General features: G+C 52.8%; 1 protein-coding gene across 5 annotated transcripts in view; it reads left to right on the top strand.

The window, feature by feature from the left end:
- The window catches only part of ARFGAP3 (ADP ribosylation factor GTPase activating protein 3), a 69,609-nt gene that overhangs the window by 30,698 nt on the left and 10,970 nt on the right, over nt 1-27,941 (top strand). Inside the window, exons 12-16 of one of the 5 annotated variants that reach the window (XR_010411295.1) lie at nt 4,830-4,961; nt 9,272-9,395; nt 10,041-10,131; nt 12,570-13,554; nt 14,054-16,563. Coding sequence is in view for 3 of the 5 variants with exons in the window: in XM_064590522.1 (XP_064446592.1) it covers nt 4,830-4,961; nt 9,272-9,395; nt 10,041-10,131; nt 16,613-16,734; nt 18,125-18,142 (487 nt within the window). In the remaining 2 variants the exon portion in view is untranslated. Of the gene's footprint in view, nt 1-4,829; nt 4,962-5,817; nt 5,918-9,271; nt 9,396-10,040; nt 10,132-12,569; nt 16,564-16,612; nt 16,735-18,124; nt 19,179-27,941 lie in introns of those variants that run through there. The other 4 variants (XM_064590522.1, XR_010411296.1, XM_064590521.1 and 1 more) reach the window with 4 other exon arrangements.

Below are 27,941 nucleotides of genomic sequence, written 5' to 3' on the forward strand. Positions count from 1 at the left end.
GGTGGCTCAGTCGTTAAGTGTCTGCCTTCGGCTCAGGTCATGATCCCAGGGTCCTGGGATCGAGCCCTGCATCGGGCTCCCTGCTCAGCCGGAAACCTGCTTCTTCCTCTCCCACTCCCCCTGCTTGTGTTCCCTCTCACGCTGTCTCTCTCTCTCTCCATCCCTGTCAATTAAATAAATAAATAAAATCTTTAAAAAAAAAAAATACTAACTAGAAGCCGGTCGTGAGATACATTCTTTTTTTTTTTTTTTTTTAAAGATTTTATTTATTTATTTGACAGAGAGAGAGATAGCGAGAGAGGAAACACAAGCAGGGGGAGTGGGAGAGGGAGAAGCAGACTTCCCGCTGAGCAGGGAGCCCGATGTGGGGCTCGACCCCAGGACCCTGGGATCATGACCTGAGCCAAAGGCAGATGCTTAACAACTGAGCCACCCAGGCACCCCGTGAGATACATTCTTCAAAGTTCATAGGTTAGTACTATCCTTAAAAAATTCTTCTCGCATAGCTTCCCATTATTGCAAGTCCAGATATTTTACCAAAAAAAGTGAGTAGTTTAGTGGTGGTCTCTGTCAGTACTGTCAGAAACAGAGGTGGGGGTTTCTCTTGGCCTGCTGTCAATAACCTGTATAACACGCCAGGTTTCGGTTTCCTTAGAGGTCACTCCCAAAGCATGCCTTTTAAACGTATTTAAATACATTTTCTATGGGATAAAATGAAATTTCTAACTTGATTTGAGAGCTGCATGCACGTCAGATCATTTCAGATTCACTCTTTTTTTTTTTTTTTTTGATAGAGATACAGCGAGAGAGGGAACACAAGCAGGGGGAGTGGGAGAGGGAGAAGCAGGCTTCCTGCAGAGCAGGGAGCCCGATGCGGGGCTCGATCCCAGGACGCTGGGATCATGACCTGAGCCGAAGGCAGACGCTTAACGACTGAGCCTCCCAGGCGCCCCATCAGATTCACTCTTAAATGAGCAAGTGGGTCTTGGTCAGAGGAGACTCTAGATGACGCGGGTTCCACCCTTGCCCATGTGGCTTCTCCACACTTTTTTTTATCATTTCACTGCTCATTAGCACCTCCTGCACATGAAAGCATAGAAAAGTAAAGAAATTTCAAGTTAAATCAGCACTGCTGCTTGGCAGCCAAGTTGCAAAGATACGGATTCAAGTGAAGTTATCTATGGGATGGGCCCTGAGAAACTTCTGGAGAACATCACTGGCTCCAGGTCCCTGATCGGCTTTACTTGCCTTTGTCAGGAGCCTCAGGTTTCTCTTTCTCCAGAAGCTTAGTCAGAAGAGTTAGTCCTAAGGCCTTTCTTGCTATGAAACAATTACTTACGGTTTGAAACGTGGGAGCAGGTGTTTTTATACAGAACACACACACTTAGTGGACTCCCGCCAGAGAGACCGTGGCGTGTCCTCATCCCCTGCAGGTTGTGTACCAGGAGCACGAGGGCCTGTTCCAGCCCTGCTCGGGTTGTAACCACGGCTAGTAGAACAAGGACACTGTTAGTTCTCTGGCAACTGAGGGAAAGGAGACACAGCCTCTGGGAGAGCCAGCGTATTAGCTCCATGAAGAGCTTGCACTGCTTCCAAATTATTCATTAGCCCATTAGAACTTGAACATCATGAATTATGAAAGAGTGCTGTTTCTATTTAAAATAAGATCCACCATATCTTCGGGCTTTTTAAAATTGAGTTCCATTATATTCAGGATATAAACAGTGTAATTATATACAGAGTACAGCATAATGACACTAGAACAATTTGCTCAGTCTCATGCAGCCAGCATGGCCTTCACTGGGATAGACAGTTGTCTGCAGCTGTAAATCACATTCATACATGCTGTCAGGGTACTTTCATCAAGGGGTTGTAAGGAACACCTTCAGAGTTGGATGCAGACAGAGTGTGAGAGCAAAAATACAAGTGACAAGCATTGAGAACCAGGATCTAGAAATGAGAGCATTAGAAAGTCAGTAAAGGGGCGCCTGGGTGGCTCAGTCGTTAAAGCATCTGCCTTCGGCTCAGGTCATGATCCCGGAGTCCCGGGATCGAGTCCCGCATCGGGCTCCCTGCTCTGCGGGAAGCCTGCTTCTCCCTCTCCCGCTCCCCCTGCTTGTGTTCCCTCTCTCACTGTGTCTCTCTCTGTCAAATAAATAAAATCTTTAAGTGAGGGAGGAAGGGAGGGAGGGAGGAAGGAAGGATATGGATGTCGGGGACCGCTGTTATGTTTCTGAGGCCAGGCAAGTGTCCCACAGCCCTTAGTAGTCAGTCAGCCCATCCTCCAATGGGCCTGAGGCCTGATGGGGCAGCTGGCTATGCCCCCCAGGAGTGCTGCCTGCCTCCTGCATCTGTCAGAACATGGAGAGCCCCGCCCAACCTCCCCAGCACACAGAGCGCTGCATGGTGCTCCTGCTGATCAGTAGGATCCTAGCAGAATGGCTCTCTCCTGAATTTTCAATAGTCCAGTCATTGAAAACTCTGATGCCCTGGGGCGCCTGGGTGGCGCAGTCATTAAGCATCTGCCTTCGGCTCAGGTCATGATCCCAGGGTCCTGGGATTGAGCCCCACATCAGGCTCCCTGCTCTGCGGGAAGCCTGCTTCCTCTCCCACTCCCCCTGTTTGTGTTCTCTCTCTCGCTATCTCTCTGTCTGTCAAATAAATAAATAAAATCTTTAAAAAAAAACAAAAACCCCCGATGCCCTTATATTCCACAATAAGCATTTTGGCTTACACGGATGAAGACTATTTCCTTGGAGTGACAACTAAATCTACAAAATCCTAAATCCCAACAGCTCAGAGTTGTGAGGAGTCTGGAAGTTCCAACCACCTCCTGTCCAGTGCTTCCCGCCCTGCCCCCAGCATCCTCCAGGGGATGGTGCGGCCCCCCACCCACACTCCACTCCCTCTCCTCCTCGAGATGGCCGTCCGGTCCAGGGGCAGCTCCATGAGGAATGATACCTCTATTTACATACCTCACTGGGTTTCTGAGCTCCCGTCAGCCACCCCATGAGGGCGAGGACTGAGTATGTCTCCTTGCCCTGTGTCCTCATCTAGCAGAGTACCAGCTCCTCATAGATGCTTACTAAGTGTTTTTTTTTTAATTTCTCATTGACTTGGTCTTAATTCTTTTGCTTGGGCCCTTACAAATAAGTCTCTCAAATAATTAAAGGTAACTTTCCAGGCCAATGGGCCTCCCACATTTTGGAAGCCCTCTTTCTCTGAACCACTTCAAGTCTCCTTGTCCAAGTCTCCTCTCAAGAGGGGAGAGCCCAGGGCTCCAGGCTCACCCCCCCATCAGCCATGGAGAGAGCCTGGCCCATTCCTCACTGACACACAGATCCGCTCTGCACCTGCGTCTTCCTTCCTGAGGAGAGAGGACCAGTGTGATGAGATTTGCTCTTAATGATAACCTTGTCAGAGAAGGCAGAAGCCACGTTTGGAAATTCTGCTTTCTTTCTATTATCTGCGTAAAGTCACACCATCTGCTTCAAATAGCAAGTTTATCCCTTCTCGCCTTTTTTTTTTTTTTTAAACCAGGAAAACGAGTATGTTCATTATTAACATTTCCACCCCCCAAATCTTAGTTCATCTGGGCCCTTGGCCTCTTTGTTCTCAAAGGTTCCTGCTGGCCCCTTGTATTTGTCTTTGATTACAGGCCCCTCTGACTGCCCGAGCTTTCCGTCTTTGTAGTACTTCTTACGACATGGGAGCTTGGTGCTCACCACATATCCCATGTGCTGCTTTTCTTATTCTGCAGAAAGCCTGGGTGACTTTTTTTGAAAGCCTCTACATCCTCTTGCATCATCCTTCCTTTCTCAGGACCAAGCCTTGGAATCTGCCCGTTCTGAACGTCTTGAACCCCACCTTTAAAAGGAGTGCATATCTGGCAGGGCTGTTTTCCATCCTAGGCTGTTGTGAATTCTGAGAAGCCATGGCACATCCACCTCACCCATCAGTCTCTGTCGTGTTCCAGACAAACCCTGCTGCTCATGGTCAAAGATTGCTCTGTCACCACACAGGACCAAAAGCTGCCACTGAGTTTTGCTCTCTGAGCAAGGCCCTGCTCAGTGATGCTTGGCTAATGAAAGGGTAAACTGTCTAGAAGGCCAGCATCTCCTCAGAGATGCTTACAGATCAAGTTCACTCTAAGCTCCAGGCTGCAAGATCATCTGCAGAGTGGTCCAGTGATCAGCCATCCACAGCTGTGCATCTGACTCAAGGAGGAGGCTAATTAGCATCATTTACATGAAGTGGGAATTGGGAGTTATTATTAGGGTTGATGGCTTATGCTGGGGCTAACATGGCAGGGAATGCCAACAAGGTGATGGTGTTTTGGATGGGGTTTTTGTTGTGACTACCTAATTAGGCAGAACTAGACGCAAAGAAAGCAAAATATGTAAGTAAAGACACTCAAAGATATCATGTGCTACCAGATGGGCTAGGTTATGCTGCAATGACAACTATCCCCCCATCTTGAAGGCTTAACACAGTGGTGGTGTACTTGTTCAGCTGAGGCTACAGGTGATTGTCCAGACTACCTGGTCTTTGGGTGGCATCTTGATTTTCCTGGTGGATGGAGTCTTCTCCTGCCCGAGGCTATAGCACCTGGAAAACACCACCTTGTCTTCCATGTGGCGTGGGAAGGGGGGATTGGGCCAGTTGAGCATGGGCCCTTTGGAGGCCTTGGAAATGACCCTCTTCACGCCTGCTCCTGTCTCATTGGTCAGCTGTAGTCACATGGCTGCTCCCACCCTCAAGGGCCGGGGAGTACAGTGTGGAGGACATCAGTAAGGTCTCCCAAGTCACCGTCACTCTTTTTCATACAGGTACTTGGACGAGCCGATGGAGTTCAGGAGCAGTTCTTTTTCCAGCTGGGATGACAGTTCAGATTCCTACTGGAAAAAAGAGACCATCAAAGATACTGACACCATCCTGAAAACCACAGGCTATTCAGACAGGTATGAACACAAAGCGGTGGGATTGTAAATAGGCCATGCATCTCTAGGGAAATTCTCTTAAGACTAGTAAATGATTTTATTCAACTACTTCAAGAATATTCTTTGCATCCTGGTCTGTTTTCTGACCTTGCAATCTTACCTTTCCCAGATTCATACAGTAATTGGCCTTTTAGACTGGCTTTTTTGACTTTTCATAGTGCACTTGAGACTCTCATCATGACATTGTGTTCCTTCCTCTTTATTGTTGAGTCGTTTGCCCATTCACCTGTCGAAGGACTATCTCCAGTTGTTGGTGATTATGAATGAAAGACTTTATAATCTCCTGTCCAAACCAGGGAGCTGTTGGGAGCACAGGGAGACATGACGAATACGTTGGGACAAGAGGTGCAGCCTTGGACTGCGCTAGGTGACAGAGGAGTATTCTCATTCTGTATCCTACATGATGTGAAGCGGCGTCTTACGTGCATTACAGTGTACTCCGTATTTACTAATGGATCTGTGGCACTGAAGAGTGAAATGACTGGTCTATTTAAATAGGAAAATTCCTTCAAATGTTGGGTGGTTTGGATATTTATTCATGTTTTTATTAGAATTTTCAGGCTTTTTAATGTGGCCTGAAATCCTTTTACAAAATTACCACTGTCAGCTTTTTAAAAAGTAAAATGGCATTGGTATACATTATAAATGAGAAATGCATTTGCCTCGCCTCAAATTAGTTTAACCTATTCGGCCTGGATTTTTTGTTTGTTTTCATTTTGTGTGCTCAGAACACTTAAGATCCATACTTGTAGCAAATTTCAAGTATACAACGCAGTATTATTTACTATAGTCACCGTACTGTACTTTCCATCCCCAGAACTTACTCATCTTGTGAATGGAAGTTTGTGCCCTTTGAATATCTGCCCATTTCCCCTACCTCCAAGCCCATGGGAAACACTATTCTACTCTCTGTTTCTGTGAGTTTGACTTTTTTTTTTTTTGAAGACTTTATTTATTTGAGAGAAAGAGCACAAGCCTGGGGGGCGGAGGGCAGAGGGAGAAGCAGACTCCCCACTGAGTAGGGAGCCCAATGCAGGATTTAATCCCAGAACCCCAAGATCATGACTTGAGCCGAAGGCAGACATTTAACCAACTGAGCCACCCAGGTGCCCCAACTTTATTTTTTAATTCTAGATTCCACATATAAATGAAGTTGTACAGTATTTTTCTTTCTCTGTCTGGTTTATTTCACTTAGCATAGTGTCCTCCAGGTTCATCCATGTTGTCACAAACGGCAGGATTTCCTTTTTTTTTTTTTTTATGGCTGAGTAATGTCCCATCGTATATATATTTTCTTTATCCATTGATCCATCAATAGACACTTAGATTGTTTCTGTATCTTGGCTGCTGCGAATAATGCTGCAGTGAACATGGGAGTGCAGAGATCTCAAGATACTGATGTTGTTTGCTTCACACACATACCCAGACGTGGGATTGCTGGATTAAGTGGTAGTTCTGTTTTTAATGTTCTGAAGGACCTTCATGCTGTTTTCTCTGTGGCCGTGCTAATTTACATTCCCACCAACAGTGTACAGGGCTTCCCTTTTCTCCAGGTCCCATCAATACGCACCTTTTTTGGGAATTGCCATCCGAACAAGTGTGAGGGGGTGTCTCATTGTGGTTTTGATTTGCATTCCCTGATGATGAGTGATGTGGAACATCTTTTCAGATACTCATTGACCATAAACTTCCTTCTTAGAACTGCTTTTGCTGTAGTTCATCAGTTTTGGTATGTTGTGTTTCCATTGTCATTTGTTTCAAGATATTTTCTTATTGCCCTTTTGATTTCTTCTTTGATCTATTGGTTGTTCAGGAGTGTGTTGTGAATTTGTGAATTTTCCAGTTTCTTCCTCTGGTTGTTGATTTCTACTTTCAGCCATTATGGTTGCAAAAGACACTTAATATGATTTCAGTCTTCTTAACTTGTTAAGATCTAAGGTATGATTTAAATGTGTTTTGTGACCTAACATGATTTGTCCTGGAGAATGTTCTGTGTGTGCTTGAGAATGTGTGTTCTGCTGCTATTGGATGGAATGTCCTGATGTGTCTGTTTGTCCTTTTGGTCTAAGGTATTGTTCAAGTCCAGTTTTTCTTGATTTTCTGTCTGGGTGAACTGTCCATTATTGAAAATGGGGGACTGAAGTCTTCTATTGTGGTTTCGGTACGGTCTCATTCTTTCTCCCTTCAGATCTGTTAATATTTGCTTCATATATTCAGGTGCTCCAATGTTGGATGCATGTGTATTTACAATTGTTATATCCTCCTGATGAATTGACCTCTTTTGTTATATAATAACCTTTGTCTCTTGTTACAGTTTTTATTTATTTTTAATTTAATTTATTTATTTAGAGGCGGGGAGGAGCAGAGGGAGAGAATCTCCAGCAGACACCCTGCTGAGTGTGGAGCCTGACTTGGGGCTTGACCCCATGACCCCAAGATCATGACCTGAACTGAAATCATGAGTCAGACACTCAACCCACTGTGCCACTGAGGCGCCCCTACGTTCATGTTTTTATGTTAATTACCATTCATCAGTTCAGCTTGCACAATTCCTTTTAGCATTTCTGTGGTACCAGTCTGGTGGTTGGCAGGGCTTCTGTTTTTGTTTGTTTTTGTTTCAGCACTTTGGATATATCATCCCCCTGTCTCCTGGCCTGCTAGGTGTCTGCGGAGAAATCTGCTGATGGCCTTGCAGGGATTCCATTTTATGTGAAGAGTTTCTTTTCTCTTGCAACTTTCAAAATTCTTTGTTTTTTTCCTTATGCTCTGCTTTGCATTCCCATGACTTACTCATTTCGAAACTGGAGGCCTGCATCTCCCTCTCCCCTTCACCCATTTTGCTCACCCCCTCTTACCGCTTCTGTCTGGTAACCGTCGTTTGTTCTCTGTAGTTCTGGTTCTTTTTTTTTTTCATAGTTTTAGTTCTGATTCTGCTTTTTGTTTGTTTATTCTTTTTGTTTTTAGATTCCATTTATGAGTGGAATCATATGATCTTTCTCTCTTTTTGTCTTTGATTTTTGACAGTTTTATTATAATGTGTCTTGGTGAAGATCTCTTTGGGTTGAATCTCTTTGGGGACTTTAGAGCTTCATGTACCTGAATGTCCACATCTACAGATTTGGAAAGTATTTAGTCATTATTTCTTTAAATAAGCTTTTTGCCCCTTTCTCCCTCTCTTTTCCTGATGGAGTTGATTCTCCCGTATTGTATTATCTCTTTTCCCATAATGCATAAATTTTTTTCTTATGGTGTCCCATAATTCACCTAGGCTTTCTTCCCTTTTTCATTCTTTGTTTCTTTTTCTCTTCTGACTGGATAATTTTAAATGACTTGTCTTCAAGTTCACAGATTCTTTCTTCTGCTTGATTAGGTCTGCCGCTGATGTCCTCTGTTGTAGTCCTCAGCTCCAGAGTTTCTGTTTAATTCTTTTTTATGATTTCTATCTCCATGCTGAACTGCTAGTTTTGTTTGTCTATTGTTTCCCTGATTTCGTTGAGTCGTGTGTGTACTCGTAGGTTGCTGAGCTTCCTTAAAATAATTATTTTGAAATGTGTTGGGCAATTCCTTGGGGTCAGTTCTTAGAGAACTATTGCGTTCCCTTAGTGGCGTCATGTTTCCTTGATTTTTCATGCTCCTTGGGGTCTTGGGTTGCTGTCTTTGCACTTGAAGAAGCAGTCACCTCCTTCTGTCTCTACTGACTAGCCTGAGGTGAGAAATGCCTTCAGCAGCAGACCTGCTAGGGATTCTGAAGCTTCCTCAGACCTTTCCTATGTGTGCCCACTCCACACTACTTACTCCTTTTGGGGGGTGAATTCTTAAGATGGTATACCTTTTCTCAATCCTACAAGGCCAGGCCAGGTGCTTGAGCCTCCTGTTTGCTTTCCCTTGGTACCCTGAAATGCTCAAGTTTGTATACTTTGTCCCAGTCCGACAGAGTCGGGCTGACTTTCTGCACATGCCCAGAAAGCTTGTACTGCCATCTGTGGGGGCCTCTGCAGGGAGCCGGCAATGGGGGGTGGGGGGATGTGCGGGGGAGAGGTGGCCCAGGCAGAGTGAAACTGTTCCTCTTACCCTCTTCAGTGTGTCCGGTCTTGGATTGTTTGCTCCGACAGTGTGCTGGAACCTCTCTGCTACATGTCTACGCTCCCGTAGAGTCATTCTTGCCTGTAGACGATTGTCAGAATCGGTGCTCTATAGGGGGATGATGGTAGGAAACTTCTATTCCACCATCTTGCTGATGTCACTCCTGTTTGGGCTGTTTTTAATTGTAGATCTACTGCTCGCCGTAAGGCAGACTATGAGCCAGTTGAAAATACAGATGAGGCCCAGAAGAAGTTTGGGAATGTCAAAGCCATTTCATCAGATATGTACTTTGGAAGACAAGCCCAAGCTGATGTAAGTGTCCAGAGAGTTTGTGTGTGGGCCCCGTAGAGCAGGAAGCAAGCGGGGACATGAGGGCCGCGGGAGGACGTGATAGGCACAGAGCGAGACGGACTCAGGCTGCGAGAGGCCGCTGCCCGGGGTGTGGCGTCAGGACTCGAACCCAGGTCTCCCTGCCCGCTCCCCCTCGCGGCCCCAGCTGGACGAGCAGCTGGAAGGTAGGGACCAGGTCTCATGTTTCTCTAATTCCTTTCTCAGTATTTTGAACAGACATCCATTTCATATCTTTGGAATAAACTTCAGGCAATTTTCAATACAGATGTAATTGACTTAATTTTTAAATTATTATTAATGAAATTAAATGAAGTAGACATGTTTTTGGAGGGCAGGCACATTTATCTTCAGGTTGTTGCCTCTTAGTGGAGTCTTGCTAAGCAGAAGGGTCTTAGGGCAGTGGGGGGGCCTAAGGTTTTGTCCTGCTGTTGGAGCGCTGGCGGGCTGGCGCAAAGCCTTGGAGGCCCGCAGCACGGACTGACGGCTCATTCTCTCTGCCTTCCCTTGGGCTCAGCAGCGGTCATGTGTCAGCTCCAGGCTGATGCTTTTTGCACAATTGCTCACAGTATTTGGAGCCTAATGTTTCCTCTTCCTTGTCTTCTCCAGTATGAAACCAGGGCTCGGCTGGAGAGGCTCTCGGCAAGTTCCTCCATTAGCTCAGCCGATCTGTTTGATGAGCAGAGGAAGCAGACAGCAGGTACTGGGGGCGGGGGCGGGGCGGCTCGCAAGCTTGCTGTCCTCCGTGCTTGCAGCACGAATGCTTTTTCTCTGCACGGAACTTTGTACTTTTCCAAGATTATCAGCAACCGTTATGTGATGCTCTTCCTCCTCCATGAGTCAGAGCAGAAATTATTATTATTCCAGGCTTTGCATGTCAGGAAACCAGGTCATGACATTTCACCAGCGTCCTGGGACCTAGGTTGCCTGGCAAGTCATCTTCCCAAAACAGTGTCTCCTAGTCCAGTGGGAACGTGGTATCTGATTTGTGTGATATCGCAGCCTTGCAGGGGGCAGCCCTGGGCTCCTAGCGTCACTGCGTACTCCGTGCCTGAGACCTTGAGCATTTCATGGCACTTTTAGCCTCAGCTTCTCTTCTCCGAAGAGGGTGGATAGTATGCCCCTCACAAGGTTGCACTGAGGCTTCAGTGAGGTGCTGTGTAAAGTGTCGCCTGGGCGTCTGGCGTAGGCCCCAGGGGAGGCAGAAGCAGATAGAACAGGAGAATCCAGCAGGCTCCGTCTTCCAGGGAAGGCAGAATGTGGCCTTGGGGACAGGCAGGTGGAGAGGAATTTCTGTCTCCCCCATCCCTCTTCAGGTCCAGACCCCATTGTAGAGAGTCTGGGAGCCCCAGGGAGTGCACCTCAGAGCCCGGGGCCATCCTGGACATCCAGAGCCGTGCCACTCTCCGCTTGTACCTCTGGGTCCCTGAGCCGTGTTGGATCCCACCCAGGCCTCCGCCAGGCCACAGGGCTAAGGGAAGGCTAGGTGTCCCTCCTATGTCATAGCTAACATTCAAGGAGCAGTGTCCTCTGAGGTCATTTCAGGAACTCACTGAGCAGGGGAGCCCAAGGGGAGGGGATCTCCAGAGCCAAGTTTCCAGGCCCAGGACCACCTGCATGCCCTCGTTGCTGGCCCTGGAGGAGCTGGGCGTGGGCATAGCTGACCAGCATGGACAGCCACCAAGAACAGCTGTTTCCTGTGTCCAGCAAGAAGCAGCCTCAAGAGAGATGGTCATAGGGCAGACCCGAGTGCCTGGAACCTTCAGTGATGGGATGTGGGGATGCTAGAAGTTCCACCGTGGCCCTTGGGGTGTAGTGAGTGAGCAGCCAGGCTGCTGGCTGCTGTGGGAGGGAGCATCCCAGCCCGGGGGGCCCACTGACCCCAGAGACAGGTAGGGGTGCTCGGTGCTGTGCCCCGGCCTCACACAGTGGGGCTGGGGCTCTTGGTCAGGCCACTCTCTGAGCTGTTTTCTGCACTGAGTCCGGGTGGGGCAGGGGTGGCTCCTGGACTTGTGTTCTCACCTCAAGGCTCTAAGCGCCCTGGCCTCTTGTTAGGGCAACTTCCCCTTGGGCCTGCCCCGGCAGAGGGGTGTTGGCCCTGCGCCCTTCGGGGGGCGGTCTCTGCAGCTCTGTCTCCAGTGCCATGGGCCAGTCAGTGCTGGGTCGCCTCACAGCCTTGGCAGGGGTCAGGTCGGCCCAGAGAACCCGACTGTTGGAAATTGCCCCCCGCCCAGTTGTGTGTGTTTGTAATTCAAGTTGTTGGAAGTTTCACTCTGAACCATTGTTAAAAACAAAAACAAAAACAAAGAAAATATGTGGAGATCAAATGAAAGCAGCCTTTCCAATTGTTGGAGGAAATTTTGGCCAGCCTGTGTTTACTTTCCTGTCCCCTTTCAGAGAACAAAGGTCCTTTAACTGTTTGGGCCTCGTGTGGGTCCCAGACAAACTCCATCCATGGGAACTCACAGTCACGGTGAGGGTGCCCCCTGGCATGTCCTGTAAGGGTGCCCCCTCCCCCCGGCCTCCCGCCCTCTCTCCTCTGTCCAAGCCCATGGCTCAGACGCTGGTCACCCTCACTCTGCCTCTTCCATCAAGCTCATCATAAAAGTTGCTTTCAGGAGCGCCTGGGTGGCTCAGTCGTTAAGCGTCTGCCTTCAGCTCAGATCATAATCCCAGGTTCCTGGGATGGAGTGTCCCATCGGGCTCCCTGCTCAGCGGGAAGCCTGCTTCTCCCTCTGCCACTCCCCCTGCTTGTGTTCCTTCTCTTGCTGTGTCTCTCTCTGTCAAATAAATAAATAAAATCTTAAAAAAAAAAAATACATAAAAGTTGCTTTCAGTAACTGCCCTAAATGCAAGTGCATTGAACAACTCTTATTAAATACTTACTTTTTGTTTAGAGTGCATTTCAGCAAACAGCGAAAGCTGGTTTAAGAGACTCTTGTGTTCCTTATGTTAGGTGCTTTCCCATCTGTGACAAATCAGTGTTGTTGAGTAGATCACAGTACACCTTTATAATTTCTTTGTGGGGCGGGGGGGGATAGTTCCAGATTTGAAAGGCCTCCTGGTGAAGTCAAATGCTTCCTGGGGATGTGGTTAACCCGGGAGCGCCGACATTTATTGAGGGCGCTTCCCTTCCAGGGTATTGAAAGCGCCAGATGAGAAACGGGCGAGCACCCACCTCCAGCCTGGCACAGCGTCGGTCCCCGGGGTCAGAGCAGGGTCAGCGGGGGGACGTGGGACTGCCACCAACAGCACCAGCTTGCGAGGCGCCACTCGGGGCGCGGAACGACAGAGCGGAAGCAGCTCCAAACCTCGCCTGCCCCTGGGGGTACTTCTTTCAAGCAGATGGTGCGATGACTTGCCTCTGGGCCTGTCCGCCTGCAAGAGCCAGGGACGCTGCAGACCCCTCTCCGCTCGGCGCCATGCTCTCGTTGGCTCCGTGCACCCTTCGGGTTCCCGCGTGTTTGCTTCTGTCCCCTCGGGGCGCCTCGGCCACCCTCCGCTTGCCTCCTCACTCAGGCCCGGAGCCTGGGCACGCGGCCTCTTCGGGGCCTGCAGACCTCCGAGCACTGGCGGTTCTGTCCGGTCCGCGGGCAGCCGTGTTTGTCCCGCGTCGCAGCTGTGCGGTGGCCTCGCCGACCGGAGTGTCCTTGACGTCAGTGCGGGCCTGCTGTGCTGGTCCCGAGAGGCGCCCCTGCGGTGCTTCTGGTCCTTCCGAAACTCGGCACTTGCGTCATCGGGGACCTCCTTTTCCTCTCCATTCGTCTCTGTTTCAGGGAAATGGGTACATGATATTTTACTCAAACTTCATTGTTTGAGGAGCCCGGGAACTGCCCTGCGCCAACCCCCCCCCCCCTTCTCCTGCCTCCGGCTGAGTTCTCAGCCCTGGTTGCCCGGGTTTCCAGTCCTGTCCTTGGTTGGAGTGCAGCTCGGCCACCCAGCCCCTGCTGGTCGGTGCTTGGCTCCTGTGCTCCTTTCCTGCTTCGGCCCCCACCGCCCTGTGCTCTCGCCAGGCCCTCCGAGGACCGTCTCCCCCGACGGGACCAGGAGCCCCCCCGGGACAGGACCTGTCCGTTCTCATCTCGGCACACCTGGCACAGAGAAAGCCCTCGGTGTCTGTGGAGTGAGTGGTCGGCAGGGAGGGAGCTCTTGGGTTGGGGGGGCGGGCGGTGGGTCCCTCGGGCCGCGGGGCGCAGGAACCAGGGCCCCCACTGTGCTAGCGCCCCTCCAGCACAGCCAGGGACATGCTGTGCGCCAAGTGTGACATTGCGTGGCCAGTGTCAGGGACAGCAGGGATGTGGCGCTCTCCCCGCCGGGCCGTGAGAGCCGGTGTGCGGCGCGTACTCTGGTGGGGGGGCTCTGGAAGCTTGCGTTCAGGGACAGCCCCGTGGGCCTGCGTCCCCCTGCCGACCCACAGTGGGCGCGGGGAGGAGGTGTTCACTCCGTGTCCCCTGGCCTTCCTGACCGATGTGGGGCGACCACACTGATCACTTAACCCGGCCCAGCTCAGCTGGCCCTCTGCCCCGGCCTGGACCCTGCAGGGCCTCTGCCTCTGGCTTGCCATCTCCCCAGCTGCTCGAGCCAGAAACCTGGGAGTCATCCTTCATTTCTCTCTTTCCCAGCAACCCCCCGCGCCCCCAAGCCAGTTGGTCCATAAGCCTCCTCGGGACACTCAGACGCATCCCCACCACTTCCACCAGCTTGGGCTCGGCCACAGCCCCGCATGCCGGGACTGCCTCTAACTGGCCAAACTCTCTTCCTCTGGTTTCGGCTGATTGTCTGCCTTCCCAGGAGGCAGTGAGCTCTGGAAAAGCAGGTCTGTGTTGACATCCTTAGCAAGAAGCCCCCTGGGGGTGTTACGGGAACAGATAGCAGGGAAATGGGGTACCTGACCTAGACCCTGGGTTGGAGCCTCTTCCTGAGGAAGCAGCTTGAGTTGTCGTTTCCTGGAGCCCATTGTGCGGCCAAGCGCACCCAGGCCCTGTTGTCCTGGGCAGCCCTCCGAGGGGACGTGGCAGCCAGACACCCGCGGAACAAGGAGACCTCACAGCCACAGGAGACCGTCAGTCCGTTCTCAGCAGTCTGGAGCCCGTCGAGCACAGGGCCGCAGACCTGCGGGCGGAGGGTGGGAAGGCGCCTCCTTGCCGGGGACATGACCCCCGCCTGGGAGTTAGCAGGCTGCTTACACTCCTGGGAGCTTAGATCGTTAGTGAGGATTAAGTAAGGAAGATGCGCGTTAACAGAGGCTAAATCAGACCCGAGTTTGTTTCTGTCTCACGTGTGATTCTGGGGGACAGTTTGGGACATGCACTGTGTTCCCAGATGCCAAGGAGCCAGGCCCTTTTCCTCCTTACCCCTCATGACCTCCACTTTGTACTTCACCTCACGCCAGTTACGGCTGCTCGAGCCCTAGGCATCACACCTGCATCCCAGCCAGCAGGAAGGAGGAAGAGGGAGGGAAAAGGGCAGGCCCCAGCCCTGTAGGGCGCTTCAGCTTACACTCACTGACCAGAACTCTGTCACCTGGACACACCTTGTTGCAAGGGTTAGAACTGGGGAGTTCTGTACAGAGGAAGGGGAGGAGGGGAAGGACGCTGAGAAACTGGCTGACATGTCAGGGCACCTGCGGACTGAACGTAGTCAGTGCGGGATCACGGTCCCACAGCTGTCCTGCCTTCACAGTGCTCGCCTCTTTACACATTTCTCCAGTTAGAAACTCGTAGGTGGAGGTGCTTCTGCTGTCCCCCCTGCCGACCTCTGGTACGGACCCACCCAGCCCCTGTGGGCCTGGCCAGGTGATGGCGCCGCGGGGACCCGGGCTCTGTGCGCTCAGGATCTCACACTGGCTCCTTGTTGGCTGTTAAGACCCATCTTTTAGGCTGGGAGCACCGCCTGGGGCGTGGCTGTGCTGGGATTTGAACCCAGCTCTGCTGGGCCGGGCTTCCGCTCTGTTATTGGCAGAGGCCCACAAACCTTTAAAACCTCAGCTGGAGGCAGGGAGGGGAAGAACCCGCACCTCAGGCCCCCTCCCTGCATGGTGGACATGGGAACAGTGCTGTGGATAAACACAGTGTCCCTTCTGGGCAAGTGCTGTGCGGAAGGATAAACATGACCATTCTGTGTGTTCTTGGGAAGGGAACTGGCTTCTGTTGCTGAAGGGGCAGGTGGGTGCACATGGGTTGTGGGGGGAGCTGGGCTTGGCTCCCCAGAGGACCTGCAGGGTTTGGGCCCACTCACGGTCCCCAAGCCCCCCCAACCACGAGAGCCTGGTTGTCAGCTCTGGGGTTATCGCCCCTTATGTGATAACACTGACGCTCTTCACCCGTGTTGGTGGAAATAGGCTACTGTTGGGGTCGGACAGCCAGCGCGGAAGCAAGGAAACCCAATCGAGGCCGGCTTAGGAAGGAAGGTGGGGGGTCTGGCTCTACCCAGTGAGCGGGGCTCCAGCTCAGAGTCTGAAAACAGCCTCAGAGAGACACCTAGCATCCGGCTCACCTCCTTGGGGAACCTACCTTTCTCTCGGACTGCAGCAGGCTTCCTCTGCCCGCCCTGCGTGGCGGTGAGGGGCCGGCCGGCCGCAGCGGCACCTTAGCCCGGGCAGTAAGCCTGGGGCAAGCCGTCGGCTCCTCTCCCTTGAAGATACACGAGTCCCAGGAAGGCTCTGATCGGCCAGGCCTGGGTCCCGTGCCCGCCCCTCTGGCTGGAGTCCAGGGGGCTCCCCAGAGGAAGGGAGGAGGGCTTGTACCAAAAGAGGGGGGGGAGGGATGCTGAGCACATGAGAAGTAGAGATGTCTGCCCATCTGCCATTTACCGGGTACTTACCTGTCAGATCTTGTGTTCAGCACCTGGGGGGGAACCAGGAGCCCAGAGAGGGTGAGGAAGCTCTCCAAAGACACACAGCTTAAAAGTGGCAGTGCCGGTATTTGAACCCCTGCTGGTCCCAACACCCGATACCGCATCTTCTCTCATGTGGGGACTTGCAGCTGGTTCCTGGTGGGGCTGGCCCTGACACTGAGTCCTGACCCCGCTGCAAGGTTCTTTTCCCTTAACCACAGCTGCTGCTTGTGGGCAGTGGGAGGGGAGGGCACCCCACGTCCCCTGAGGTCATCGAGGGCTCTGGGCCCTGGCTGTGCTGTCTGTCGGAGCTGTGGAGTGACAGGGGGGCTCTGCTCTGTGTGCAGGAAGCTACAGCCTCACAAGCGTGCTGCCCACGGCGCCCGACATGGCCCAGTTTAAGCAGGGAGTGAGATCCGTTGCTGGAAAGCTCTCCGTCTTTGCTAATGGAGTCATGACTTCCATTCAGGTCAGTGATATTGGGGGTGACGGGAGCGGAGCGGGGTGGTGGCTCAAAGCTTTGAAAATGAGGTTTGGACCACTCTTCAGCTGCTGACAAATTCGACTTCATGGTATTGAATGATAATGTCTACTACAGTGTAACCCAGGACGTCACGAACGCCAGAAATTGTAATTTTACTTTTGCTTACATTTTCTAGTTGATGACTCTAGGGGAATGTTAGAGGGATTGTCGTGATCCTGATCTACTTTTTTCCTATACTGGGACAGAGAAATAGTAAGAAGGAAATAAAAATGACCCATTATCGTCTGTCATGAGGAAAACTTCTGTTAATTTTTGGTATATTTTTAGTTCTAGATTCCTATGCATATCTTTTTAAAATTCAAACAGGATTATATTGTATATGTGATTTGACATTCTCCATGGTATTTTGTTACGAGCATTTCCTTGTTTGTTTTAAGACTTTATTTATTTATTTGACAGAAAGAGAGAGCACACAAGCAGAGGGGAGGGGCAGAGGGAGAAGCAGGCTTCCCGCCAAGTAGGGAGCCCGATGCGGGGCTCGATCCCAGGACCCTGGGATCATGCCCTGAGCCGAAGGCAGGCGCTCAACCGACTGAGCCACCCAGGCGCCCCAGGATGCTATTATTAATGTAAAAACATGGCCACGGGCAGCGACACCTAACGGATGTCAGCTCTGGTGCCTCTGGAGGGGCTTCCCAGGTTGGGGAGGCGGTGGGGATGCCCCCACGGTGGAGCGTCCCCTCAGCCCCGAGGCTCCTGCTCTTCTCACTGCCGCTGTAACCTTTGGTTAGAATTCAAAGGAGCTTTGGTGTGCCCGAGCTCAGCTGAGCCCTCATCAGTCCTTCCGAGCAGGTGACATCCATAGCTTGTGGAAGGTGATCCCCATTTTATAGGTCCCTCCCCGCCTTTATATCTTCATTTTCTGGCTGCAGAGGCCAAGTTGCTTCCGCACGAGATCGCTCAGCAGAGCCAGAATTGCAGGGTTCAGACTCCACACGTGTGCCCCGCCTTCCCATGACACCTGCCTCCCAGGGGCCCACCACTGGCTCTCACCCTGATAGTTTGCCCCCCTTCCCCCGACCCCCGGAGCTGCAGATGCACCGCAGAGGCCTGGGTGGCAGGATGCTCTTGCGTCCGAGGTGCACGCAGGCCTCAGTGTCAGCTCAGGAAGCTCAGGAAGCAGGGGTCGCCGCCCCTTCCAGTTACTGTGGCGGGGGGGCGGCGGGGGGCGGCGGGGGGCAGCATGTCAGCCAGCCAGGCAGTGGTGTGTGCTCGCTGCAAGGTCAGTGTGCTAACGGCCAGCATTCCGTGTGCACGAGGAGGAGGATCCGACGCCGAGTGCGAGTAAGCTCTCGTCTCGGTTCCCCCTCGGCAGGATCGCTACGGCTCCTAATCCCCACAGGCCGATACCTGCTTCCAGAAGAAGCTCCTCCCTCCGCGAACCAGTGACCACATCACAGACTGCGGCCGAGACCAGCAGATTTGTTTTGCTACTTGGTCACATGGTATATATGCATTACTGATTTTTAGCATTTCTTTGGAGAAATTCTCATTTTTGATGTAGTAGAAGCTTTATTGTAATTTCTGTTGTGTATTCCTTCCTGCACACGCCGCCCTCCCCCGCCCCCTTTTAGGCAGAGTCGTGCATATCCTTGCTTGATTTTCGTGGAATCTAGTTCCAGCAGCTGGGGCCCTGGAGACCAGGGCTTCTCCCCGCTCTGAGGACTGACAGCCTTCCTTTGCGGGGAGGGGGGTCCCCGTGCTGTGTGACCTAGGGGCTAAGGGCTCCACGAGCAGCCAATGCTACAGGGGCCTGGAGAAACAAAATCCACAGCACACATTTCATTCAAAAGGGAGTAAAGAATAAAAACAAAAGACCAAAAATGTCTAATTTGACAGATTGCTTCATTTATATTTCCACATATTAATGGGGATTTCAAAATAATGTTGAAAGTCGTCTGTCCCTTTGTAAATGCTTATTTTATACAATCTATAAATTAAAAAATTTTCAGTGAGTACTTTTAACAAACCTAAGCTTCTGCATTGCCAAGGGAATTAATCTTTCCACAAGGTGTTTGAATTGGTGAGAACTCCCTGTTTACAAACAGAGCGTAGAGAATTTAAAATGAAGAAGGGAAGAGGATAGACCCACGGAAAAGATTTCAGTGTATGGGAGAAGAGTAGTTGTAACTGGGTGGTTTTGTTGATATTTTGTATCTTGGTTTTCAGAAAATTACAGAGTGTGTATAAATGAACAAAGACAAATCATTTGGCTGTGTTTTCGACAGCACTAGAATATATTGTTCCGCACAGGAAAATATATTTGAAATTTGATGAACCAGAAATGAGGTTTCAACTGAATATTTTGTGCATTTTTCTTAAAAGATCAAATTTGTAGACTAAACATAATAATAAACCCTTGCAGCAGACTGTGTCGCCTGTTTTTTGTTTTGCTTTGTTTTGTTTTTTTTACAAAAACTTTTGTGATGAACCTGGTAAATCAGGGCTCTGGTGTAATGTGGGTGCACATTTGAATTGGGATGTAACTACGGATGGATCTGTTTTTAATGGACGTTGGGGCCTGCTCTGCCGCTGTCGCTGACGGAGGTGTTGCCCCCAGGGCGGTGGCAGGCAGGGTGTCCTTGTTGAAGTGAGGGCGTGCACAGTGGCCCACGTCTCGCACACCCACGGGCTGCTCTGGTGAGATGCGGCGGGGCGCGGCTGGAGGCAGGAAGTCCCAAGATCAAGGTGCAGCAGGGATGGTTTCTGGAGAGGACCCGCCCCCTGGCTTGCGGAAGGCCACGTCCTCTTTGTCCTCACGCAGCCTTTCCTCTCCTTGTAAGGGCACCAGTCCTCTGGGATCTGGGCCCCACCTCATTTTACCCTAATGACCTCCTTAAAGGCCCATCTCCAGATACAGTCACGTTGGGAATTAGGGCTTGGACGTACGAATTTTTTTTTTTTTTTTAAGATTTTATTTATTTATTTGAGACAGAGAGAATGAGAGAGAGAGCATATGAGAGGGGGGAGGGTCAGAGGGAGAAGCAGGCTCCCCGCCGAGCAGGGAGCCCGATGCCGGACTCGATCCCGGGACTCCAGGATCATGACCTGAGCCGAAGGCAGTCGCTTAACCAACTGAGCCACCCAGGCGCCCGGACGTACGAATTTTAAGGGGACACAGTTCAGTCCCTAACAGTGTCTGTAAGAAATCCCCACGCTGGGTTAGCCCTGCTCCAGGCTGGGGCCCGGCTCATTCCATCGCCAGGGAACCCTCCCAGTAGGTGACGCTCCCGTTTTACAGAGGGGTGAGTGCCCTGCCCAAGTGGCCAAGCTGTTCCCCGCCCCATCCCTGAACGTCCTCACAAGGAAGGGCCTGGGGGGCCCCCCAACCCCAGCCTGGCTCGCACACCCTTTCCAGGCTTTCCTTACCCGGTTTGATGGCCCGACTGTCAAGGGTATTCAGAGGAGGCATCTCAGTGCCTTTGGCTGTGGGGCTCACCCCCCCGCCAGCATATGTGGGTGTGCAAGTGAGGTGGGTGTGCAAGTGAGGTGCGTGTGCACGCATGCGTGTGATTTGGCTTTGTGTTCCTGGCCCATTTGTCCTTGGGCCTTGGTGTTTGTTTGCTTTCAGTATCCGTGTGAATGCTTCATATATAGTAAGGATATTAGTTAATAATTGTTTTAACAAAACATGTTTTGGATCTATGGATTGAAGGAAACGGTGCTACCTCGCTCGGCTCGTCTGGTGGAAACCGGCCCAGACTGGGCTGAAGGGTGAGGTGGGGGCTGCTTTGAAAAAGGTGTTTATTGTGCTGTAGTTCTTGGGAGCACGGCCAGTGAGGACCAGAGGATATTTCTGAGAAATTGAGAAAGCCAGGGGGCGGGACTTGTTTTCACAGCCCTTAGCAGAACAAATTCTCCTTGGAAATGGAGAATTTTTCGATCACCTTGAAGAGCGGTTGGGAAGTAGGTACACAGAGGTGAACAGAACTCGAGAGAGGGCTTCGCCCGGGACCCCGGCAGAGTGGAGACCCAGGCCCCCAGGAAGAAGAGGAGGCAGCCTGAGCTCGAGGCCTCCCTCCCACCCCCACTGGCTCACACAAGTGAGCCCTGCACCCCTGCCCTGCCCACCGTGCCCTTCTTGACCTTCTAGGTGCTCAGCCTGAAAACCCGGCCGTCAGATGTGACCCCTGCCCCCCAAGAGTCCGGTGGCTCCACCCCCAAGGCACACCCAGAGTCTGACCCACCGCAGCCTGTCCCAGAGCACAAGCCGAGGTCCTTGCGCCTGCCCCCCCTTCCCCGGACCCCCTGCACACCCCCTACTAACCCACTGTGCCCCTTTCTCCTGCCCCAGGGCCTTATCCTCCGGTCTCCTTCCCCCAGGGCAGTCTTTGCCCTAAAGTCACCTTCTCCATGACCCTGAGCTCCCATTTTAAAAACTGCAGCCCACACCGGGGCACTTCGGATCCCCGGCCTGCGCTATTTCTGCCCTTTCCCAGACCTCGCTCCGTCCTGTGCAGTTCCAGCGCACTGGCCTTGTCTTCCTAGCTCCCTTAGAACGTAAGCGTCCTGAGGGCAGGTTGCTGCTCCATCCAGGTCACTGGTTCCCCCGGTGCCTGGAACAGAGCCTGGCACATATTTTGAACAGAGGAATTTTGTTCTGCCAACTGCCCCCATCCCCAGAGGATGATGTGCAGGATGACAGAAGACAGGCTGCCCATGTTAACTCCTGGTGGTACTGTTTTAGGCCATTTCTGCCACCAGCCCCCATTCTGGTGTACTCCCAGCCCTTTCCCTGCCCACATGCAGCTCCCAAGGCCCAGGACACATGGTGGGCCGTGGCACTGGGGCAACATGAAGACGCGGGCACCTTGGCATCGGGTGTGGGACCTGGGGTGACTGTGACCTCCCAGCGTCAGATGAGGACCCACCCCAGCTGCTCCAGCGCTTGGGACGTGGACGTGGGGCCACTGGCCCCCCTCTCCCAGCCGCACTTCTGCTCTGTGGTCGCCACCGGCTCAGCTGCCCGTGTTGGCCTGTCGTGTGATCCATGTACGAAGGCACACGCGCTTTCTCCCTTCCTTCCATTCTCGGTCCTTTGTCCTCTGTGGTTCCTATCATTCTACTTGCCCAGCCCATTCGTCTCACCTAAAATAAGAGCAGCCTGGCGTAGACGGATGGATGGACAGACAGATGGAGAACAGGGATGGCGCAGAGCAGACATGAGGGCACCCCGGCCACACAGGCTGGTTTTGCAAACAGGCTTCCGGCGCCCGATCTCCCTCCCTCCCTCTGTGCTGGTCCCTTGCCTGGACCTGAACACACGCCCCCCTAGCCTGGTTTTCTGGGGTGGCCCAGGTGAGTATCCCAGCTGTGCCCTGAAGCCCTGATTCCGCCCCACCGCCTGCACCAGACATGACCTCAGTGTCCTGGCACCCTCTGACTCTCCTGCGGCCTGGTTAGCTGCACCCTTGTCTGTAACCACACACCACAGGTGGGGGTGCTGGTGTCCCTCGGGCTGTGCCCCCAGCAGGTGCACACGGCCCAGGGCTATGCTTAGGGAAGCCGTGGGTTTGCTCAGCGCCCGGGGCTCCGCCTGAGTTTAGGCCAGTACTGCCAGGCGTTCCAGTTTGGCTCTGGATGTTCTTGTGGAACCCCGGACACCCCTCCCTGGAACCCTTTGAATGCAGGCAGCCTCCGCCAGCCTCCGCCAGCACCCACCGGCTGCTCAGGCCTCCTGTCGCTGCTCCCAGCTGCTCCGTGCAAACAGCCAATGGGTCTGCAGAGCCTCCTTCCGGAGCGTCCCCAGCCCCACGGCCCCCAGCTGGCCTGGAGGCCTCTGCAGCCGCGGGCCCTTCCTCCAGCCGGGCCCCAGCCACCCAGGCCCCTGCAGAGAGGCCTTGGAACCTCACATGGCTCCTGTCTTCCCAGCCGAGACCCTCCTGGCTCCTTTTGGCTCGGAGTCCCCTACTCCTCAGCGTGGCCCAAGGACCGCGGGTCTCAGACCCTGCGCCCCTCACAGCTGGGGTGGCCGGGCTCTGGCTCTGCTCCAGGCCTTTCCCCAGGGGCTGCCTCTGCCAGGAAGGAGCCCAGAGAGCGTGTGCCCCAGGCTAGGACAGGTGATGATGATCTCCTCACTTTGTTTTTCAAAGGTGGAGGAGAGCAGCGCACCCACCACGTTGTCTGGTGCCCCCAGGAACCACTGGAAATGCATGCACTCCCCTCGCGGGGTCCCCGGGGCACAGGAGGCCCTCGGGGGCTGGGGGAGGCCCCTGCAGGCAGGGAGGCAGCAGCGCCCCCTCCGGAGAAAGCGGCTGAGGCACAGAGCGGCCCACGCGTGCTCAGCTCATGAGTGGGGCTGAGGGGCGGCGGCCTGGGGCCTCCCGTTACGGGGGCTCCGGCAGCCTCACTCCCTGGAGTGCCTCCTGCGGGCCCTCGTGCACGCCCCGGGTCACTGTCACGCAGCGCCCAGCGCGCTCCCCATGCCCGGTCCTGCCCCCCCGAATGCGTGCACCGTGCGGACCTCTGTCCTGCTCACCCCTGGTGTCCCTCAGGCGTTGGAGGGGAGGGTCTGAGAGGCCCAAGCACGGCCCAGCGGCCCCCTCTCTGGCGTCAGTGTAGTAAGTGTAGGGAAGGAAGTTCTTTTTCCTTCTGCTCTCCTAGGCTCTCGGGCTGGGATGCTGTAAAAGCAGACGGAAGTCAGACCGCCAGGAGGAAACCAAACAGAAGTGTATTCGCGTGTGCGTGACGTGCGCGTGGCAGGCCCCGCAGATGAGCAGCTCCGAGGAGCGGGTGGGCCTTGGGCTCCCACAGCACTTTAACCAGAGGTTAGCACATCCCTGGAGCAAAGTGGCAAGACAAAGGAACAGGGATTTGGGCTTTCAAGGGCCACAGACTGTGGAACGGTGAATGTCTAGGGGAAGCTCCTGGAGGAAGGTCCGTTTGTGCAGGTGCATCTGGGAGCTGACTTTCTGTCTCCTTCATGGCTGTAAAACGTCCCCCGGGAGGGGACCACGGCAGTCCCCGTGTTTCCGAAGTTTCTGCTTTTAGGCAGATAAGGGAAGCTCCAAGGAGGCATCTTCCTGCATCTGTCGATTCCCATGTGCCTCGGGCTCAAAATAATCCTTATGCCCAAGTGGCATCTTCTGGTCCCCTGCAGAAAAGTCAGAGGGAGGTGGGAGAGGGCCTGACACGCGGGGCTGCATTCCTGGCTGCAGGCTGGGGGGTGGGGGGGGTCCCCTTCCTGGAAGCTCATTGCAGCTAGGGGACCAAAGTCCCTGCTTTCCTGCGGGCTCCTGCTGGAGGCTGCCCTCCTCAGCCAGAGCCTTCCCATCTCCAGCAGCAGTGCAGAATCCTCGCGCTTGGCATCCCTCCGACTCCCCCTCCAAAGAAAGTTCTCTGCTGGGAAGGGCCCCTATGACTAGATTGAGCCTACCTGGATAATGTAGAAAAATTGCCCTCCCTATTTTCAGGCCCATAACCTTAATTACACCTGCAAAGTTCCTTTTGTCTTTACTGCATATTCACAAATTCTAGGGACCCCTGGGTGGCTCAGTCGGTTAAGCATCTGCCTTCAGCTCGGGTCACAATCCCGGGGTCCTGGGATCAAGCCCTGCATCGGGCTCCCTGCTCAGCAGGGAGCCTGCTTCTCCTTCTGCCTCCCCCTCCCCAACTCATGTGTGTGCGCGCGTGCTCTCTCTCTTGCTCGCTCTCAAATAAATAAATAAAATCTAAAAAAAAAAACAAACCATATTTACAAATTCCAGGGATTAGGGCATGGACATCAGCGAGAGCCATTTTACCTTCCATAAAACCCCTGGTCCTCCCCCTTGGCTCCAGGATTGCTGCCCTCTAGGCAAGACATTATAACATCCTTCTCTGGTAATCTGAGCCACCCAAGAGAAAAGACTCCCAAATACCGGCATCAGCAGTTCTCCCAAAATAACAGTCCAGCTGGTCTACCTTACAGTGACTCCCACAACTCATGCGCCCCAGGCATGGGCCCAGAGTGCGAAAGCAATGTTCTGGTGCCCCTTCCTTAAATACAAGCAGACAGCTAAGGATCACCAGACACTTCAGGAAAGTATATAATGTGAAGAATGAACACCAATTATAAACAGGGCAATGTGGAGGGAGGTGATCCTGCAGGAGATAAAAAAATTTTTAACTATAATTAGAATCCTCAGAGAGATAGGAAATAATACTGCATCTCTTAAGCACTGGATTCTATCAAGCAAAACAATTGGGAGAACAAGAAGGAGTCAAGCCTGGTGACATTCAGGGGCTGCTTGGGGCTTTTTAACTCCTGAGCAGGACTCAACTGGATCTTGGATTAAATCAAGCCCCTTGGCAGTGAGCTGGAAGCAGACCCTCCCTGTGACATTGGACAAGATGGATAGAGACCCCACCTGACCCAGGAGGGCCCCCCGTCCCCTGGTATCCCTAAGGAAGCCATGGTGACTATTCCAGCCTGGGAGTGTCCCTGCCAGAGGGGGGACAGCCTGACAGTAAATGGACCGTCTGGATGCCTCTTTCTGAGAAAAAAAGATACAAACTGTGAGTACCAAATTAGGTATTGAAGTGAATATTAAGAGTAAAGAAATAAGGGCACCTGGGTGGCTCAGTTGGTTGAGCAACTGCCTTCGGCTCAGGTCATGATCCTGGAGTCCCGGGATCGAGTCCCGCATCGGGCTCCCTGCTCAGCAGGGAGTCTGCTTCTCCCTCTGACCCTCCCCCCTCGCATGTGCTCTCTCTCTCCTCTCATCCTCTCTCTCAAATAAATAAATAAAATCTTTAAAAAAAAAAAAAGAGTAAAGAAATAATAATAAGAGCCAAAAACTTAACATAGTTTTACTAGAGGTGCTTAATGCACCTCTATAATACTTTTTCCTTTTTTTTTTTTTAAAGATTTTACTTATTTATTTGACACAGAGAGAGACAGCAAGAGAGGAAACACAAGCAGGGGCAGTGGGAGAGGGAGAAGCAGGCTTCCCGCCAAGCAGGGAGCCCGATGCGGGGCTCGATCCCAGGACCCCAGGATCATGACCTGAGCTGAGGCAGACACTTAACGACTGAGCCACCCAGGCGCCCATCCTTTTTTTTCCCCCAACCTATATACTCTCTGATTGCCTCTTTGTAAAATGACTATTTTGTAATACCACTTTTTATTGAGAGAACAGAATGCTAATTTGGCCTAATCCCAGCATGGTTGAACTTTTTTTTTTTCATTATTATAGATAGTTTTGACCAGGCATTGGTGACACTTTAGTTCTCTGCATACACTGACCTGCCTGGTGTTTGGAAGAATATTCTGCCAACTAGCTTGTGGCTCTGTACATTTCAAGCTTTGTTGAACGTTGTACATTGCACACTATTGAGAGTTGTACATTTCTCCCCCATTACCCATATATCCTCTGGGCCTGGCGTGGGGGACACCATCTTATGACCATAGACACTCTTTGGGTGGTTGTATTTGGGGGGGACAGAGTGGTGAGTGCAAACCATAAAAATGCATCCCACTCAACCCAAACCATAGACACCCCGGACTCAACTTCTCTGTAGCTGGATTATCAAAACGCTGCGCCCACACCAAAGCTCGCCCGATGCCCACACCCAGGGAGAGCTGCAGAGGCAGGTGGGGTCAGCGTGGAAAAAGATGGTGGTCTTCACCAACTGCAGTGGGAACGTCTCACTTCCTCAAATTTTACAGAACATGCCCGTGTGCGTGCACTCTCAGGGCACTCCCAATGGTGTGTCACAAGGTTTGAGTTTTGTGGGTTTTGCACAAATGCCCCTCTGGCTCAGTGCTGTGTGAAGTCACTTGGTCAAGGAAGTTCAAGAAACTTTCCTGTAAAGTCGTGGGCTGAGTGGAAGCCAGCACAACACCGCGTCTGAAGTCAGACTCTAGCAGATTGTAGGTAGGTTGGCAGCAGACATGCTTGGGTCCACGATTCAGGCCCTCACCAAGCTGCCTGCAGAGAGTCAGCCCCACTGGCCGAGCCCTGGAGCCTCTGCTGGCCTTCAGGCGGGTCTCAGAGGCAGAACAGTGTGCAGGGAGCTGAGGGCCAGGAGGGGAGGCTGGGGTCACTTTAGAACTAAGTCACTGAAATGTCCCCACAGGACAGGGCTCAGAGGTACACTAGCGACAGACCACCAGGAAGGACTGGGGACTCAGAGTCACAAAGTCATGAAATCGTGTCCCAGGGGCCCAATACCCAACAGCTCTCGACAGGGACATGCTAGTTTTGGGACAGTTGCTGAGATTCCTGAATTTCTCTCAGACCAGAGAAACCTATGGCTAGCCCCAAAGTGTGATGGGGAAGCCTGCCTGGCAGGAGGTGGCCAGGGGACAGCCGTTTAGAGAGACATGTCCATAGGAACCTGGGGACTTTATCAGAGACCCAGAGGCCACCCAACGCCTAACTTCCCCTGTCAATGAGGCTCATTTAGGAAAAAGAGCAAGAGGCAAGGGGCTGTTGTGTGAGAACAAAGCCGCGTTTCAGGGCTCAGGCGTTAGTGGTCCCTGGTGGTCCCTGGCGGTCCCGGGGCGGGCGCTGCGGCCTAGTCCCCGCCCGTCATGCATCTCAACCCGAGTCTCTTCCCACCAAGCGGGCTTGGCCACAGGCCACCCAGGCACCGCCTGCCGAGTCCTCCAAGGCCCTGGCAGGTAGAAGACAAATTCAGGGACAAAGAGGGCTTCCCAGGGGTGGGGGGAGGGCACACCACCTTGTTCCCTTCTTGTGCGAGGCTGGGCATTACCCAAGAGGCCTCACCCTGTGACTTGCCTTTCAGGAGCCAAGGGAGGGTCCAAGCCACCAGGGCATGGGGTCCAAGACTCCGGTGAGATTAGCCCCAACGAAAACAAAGGCCACAGTCCCGAGGGGCTCCCTGGAGACTGGGCTGTCAGGCGGGGTCTCTTCCTGCCACAGCCACCTGCCCCGCCAGGCACAGCAGAGAGCCCAGCCCCAGCTATGCGGGGTGGGGAGGCTGGGCCACAGATCAGAGAAGCTTCTGGTGCCCGTGGGAACACTGCCCGGCCTCTCTGGGTGGAGACTCCTAAATTCCTTCAGGGTTGGGCGTCAGGTGAACAGAGAAGCCAGGTTCCTGTTTGCGGAACCACAGGCCGTCGGGGGGGGACTCAGGCTTGCTTCAGTGCTTTGTGCCGCCGGCCGAGACGCAAAGAGCAGGGCCTG

Source organism: Mirounga angustirostris, unplaced genomic scaffold, assembly GCF_029215605.1.
Source record: "Mirounga angustirostris isolate CCGP_5_RB_7025 unplaced genomic scaffold, mMirAng1.0.hap1 SCAF_5, whole genome shotgun sequence".
Classification (NCBI taxonomy): domain Eukaryota; kingdom Metazoa; phylum Chordata; class Mammalia; order Carnivora; family Phocidae; genus Mirounga; species Mirounga angustirostris.